This window comes from Pundamilia nyererei, unplaced genomic scaffold (assembly GCF_000239375.1).
Source record: "Pundamilia nyererei isolate P.nyererei 1_Seehausen unplaced genomic scaffold, PunNye1.0 scaffold00511, whole genome shotgun sequence".
In the NCBI taxonomy this organism is placed as follows: Eukaryota; Metazoa; Chordata; class Actinopteri; order Cichliformes; family Cichlidae; genus Pundamilia; species Pundamilia nyererei.
In genome coordinates this window covers 79,603-81,600 of record NW_005187912.1, presented here as the reverse complement: position 1 = coordinate 81,600, position 1,998 = coordinate 79,603, and the positions used below count along the sequence as shown (strand labels likewise).

At 39.7% G+C, this 1,998-nt stretch overlaps 1 protein-coding gene across 1 annotated transcript in view; it reads left to right on the top strand.

The window, feature by feature from the left end:
* The first annotated feature begins 774 nt into the window (after positions 1-774).
* Positions 775-1,998, top strand: part of LOC102192978 (plasminogen-like) — a 10,433-nt gene continuing 9,209 nt past the window's right edge. Inside the window, 2 exon segments of the mRNA XM_013907762.1 lie at positions 775-818; positions 1,144-1,256. Of these exon segments, the coding sequence (XP_013763216.1) occupies positions 775-818; positions 1,144-1,256 (157 nt within the window).

The following is a 1,998-nucleotide window of genomic DNA, read 5'->3' as shown; positions in this document are numbered from 1 at the left end:
CGACACAGGAAATCATTCCTGCCTTTGGATATGTCCCTATAAATGTCCTCCATCTAATGCACAGTACATCCTGCAATAGTTGTACAGTGTGACAGGCAGATGGAGCATGCCGATTCAAAAAACAATTTACAAAATGATGAAAAAAAAATACTCCATATTTATTAGATTATCTTCTGGAGTGTGTAAATGGGAAAGGAATAGATCACAGAGGAACAAAGTCCATTACAAGATCAGGAAAGGTCTGTCAGAGATGGAATCAGACTACCCACATGATGTACTGTATGTAATCACAGGCTTTTGTTTGATTTTATATCATTCCTTCATATTTTTATAATCTTTTTTAATTTTTTCTGAATTTTTCTGCTGCAGCTTTGCACCAGACAACAACCAAGTCCAAGTCTGGAGTCCAACTTCTGCAGAAACCCTGATGAGTTAAGTGATGGACCCTGGTGTTACACCACTGACCCCAACACCCGCTGGGAGTACTGTGACATATCCAGCTGCACTGGTAGCATTCATAAATCCTTTATCCTTTACTTAATTTTGTTTTATTTCATTTTTATTTAGTCCTAAATTCATGTCTAATTATCCTCTGGCAACTCTTTCACTTTCCACCATCCTCATTTACTGTCTAAAACATTTACAGTGGCTAATCAGTAAAATGTAGACACTATACAGTATTCTGAAAATGTTTTGGTTCTGGAACAACATTAGATATTTTGTATGTCATGACATATCAGAGACATCAGTGTCTTTTCATAGAGGACTGTATGTATGGACTCCAAGGAACCTCACAGCCATGGCTACCATCCCAGCAGGTAAGTGCAAAATCTTTGTGAGATATATTGAGCCTGTTCTGGATCTTCAAGACATTTTCCAGAAGTTAAGCTAAAGTGTAAATACTTCTTGTGATATTCTTGGTTAGACTCTTAGAAATTATCAGGGAGGAAGGATGTGGGTACGTGTTGAACTGTAAACAGCAGAACATAAAAACCTCAAACTGTTTTCCCCTTACTTGTGTACATGTTTTCTTGTTATAGGCTGGTCAACCATGAACTAGCCCTGTAACAGGCACGTCTGTATTTTTACCACTGGGGGGGCAACAGTTTACTCTATTAAACTTCTGTATATGGTTATTTACAGTTTTAATTATCTTGAGGAGAACTCCTGCAGAAACTCAGATAGAGAACCCCGACCATGGTGCTACACCACCAGCCCATCCAAACGATGGGAGTACTGCTCCAAACCGCGCTGCAGTGAGTCACTTTGTTCTTCATTCTGATGCTTGGTATGAGCATTACAAGGTTGTCTAGTCCATGTGTACATGCCTAAATGAGCTGAGTTGCTGCCATGTGATTTGCTCATCTTATTAGCTTTTTGTCTTAATGAAAAGTCGAACAGGCCTACAGTATATATCCGTTTGCTTTTTTTTTTAACCCATAAATCTTTGTGTTGACATGAAGAGAGAAAGTGCTCTCAATTATGGAGACAGCCAAAGGGTTTATTTATGTTTGATGTGTGTTTTACATGTGTGTGGCTGTTAATAAAGTTGGCGCGCTCTAGGAGGCGTGAGCGTTCATCCAAATTGGCCTAAGGCTGATGTGTGTTTATTCCTCCCGAAGTATCGTCTGTGAAGTTTGCCATGCACGTCAGATTTTCCTGCGCATTTTCATATCTCTGCTAACACTTTGGTTAAGTTTCTTATGTTGAGAATCCAAATTTCAACTATTTAACAGTTGCAGTTTTAGGGGACTTCCCTTTACCTCTAGAGGATCAATAAATGCTGGCCCTGCATCACAATCTGTGGAATTGACGCTTTGGGGTCCTTAGGGACTAGTAAAGCGCTATACAAATACAGGCCATTTACCATATTAAAGGTCAATTAAATGAAACTGAATATAGTTTATATATATAAAAAACACCCAGCACGCCCCTGTGGACGGTTTATCCTTCAAGCTCGGGTCCTCTACCAGAGGCCTGGGAGCTTGAGGGTCCTGC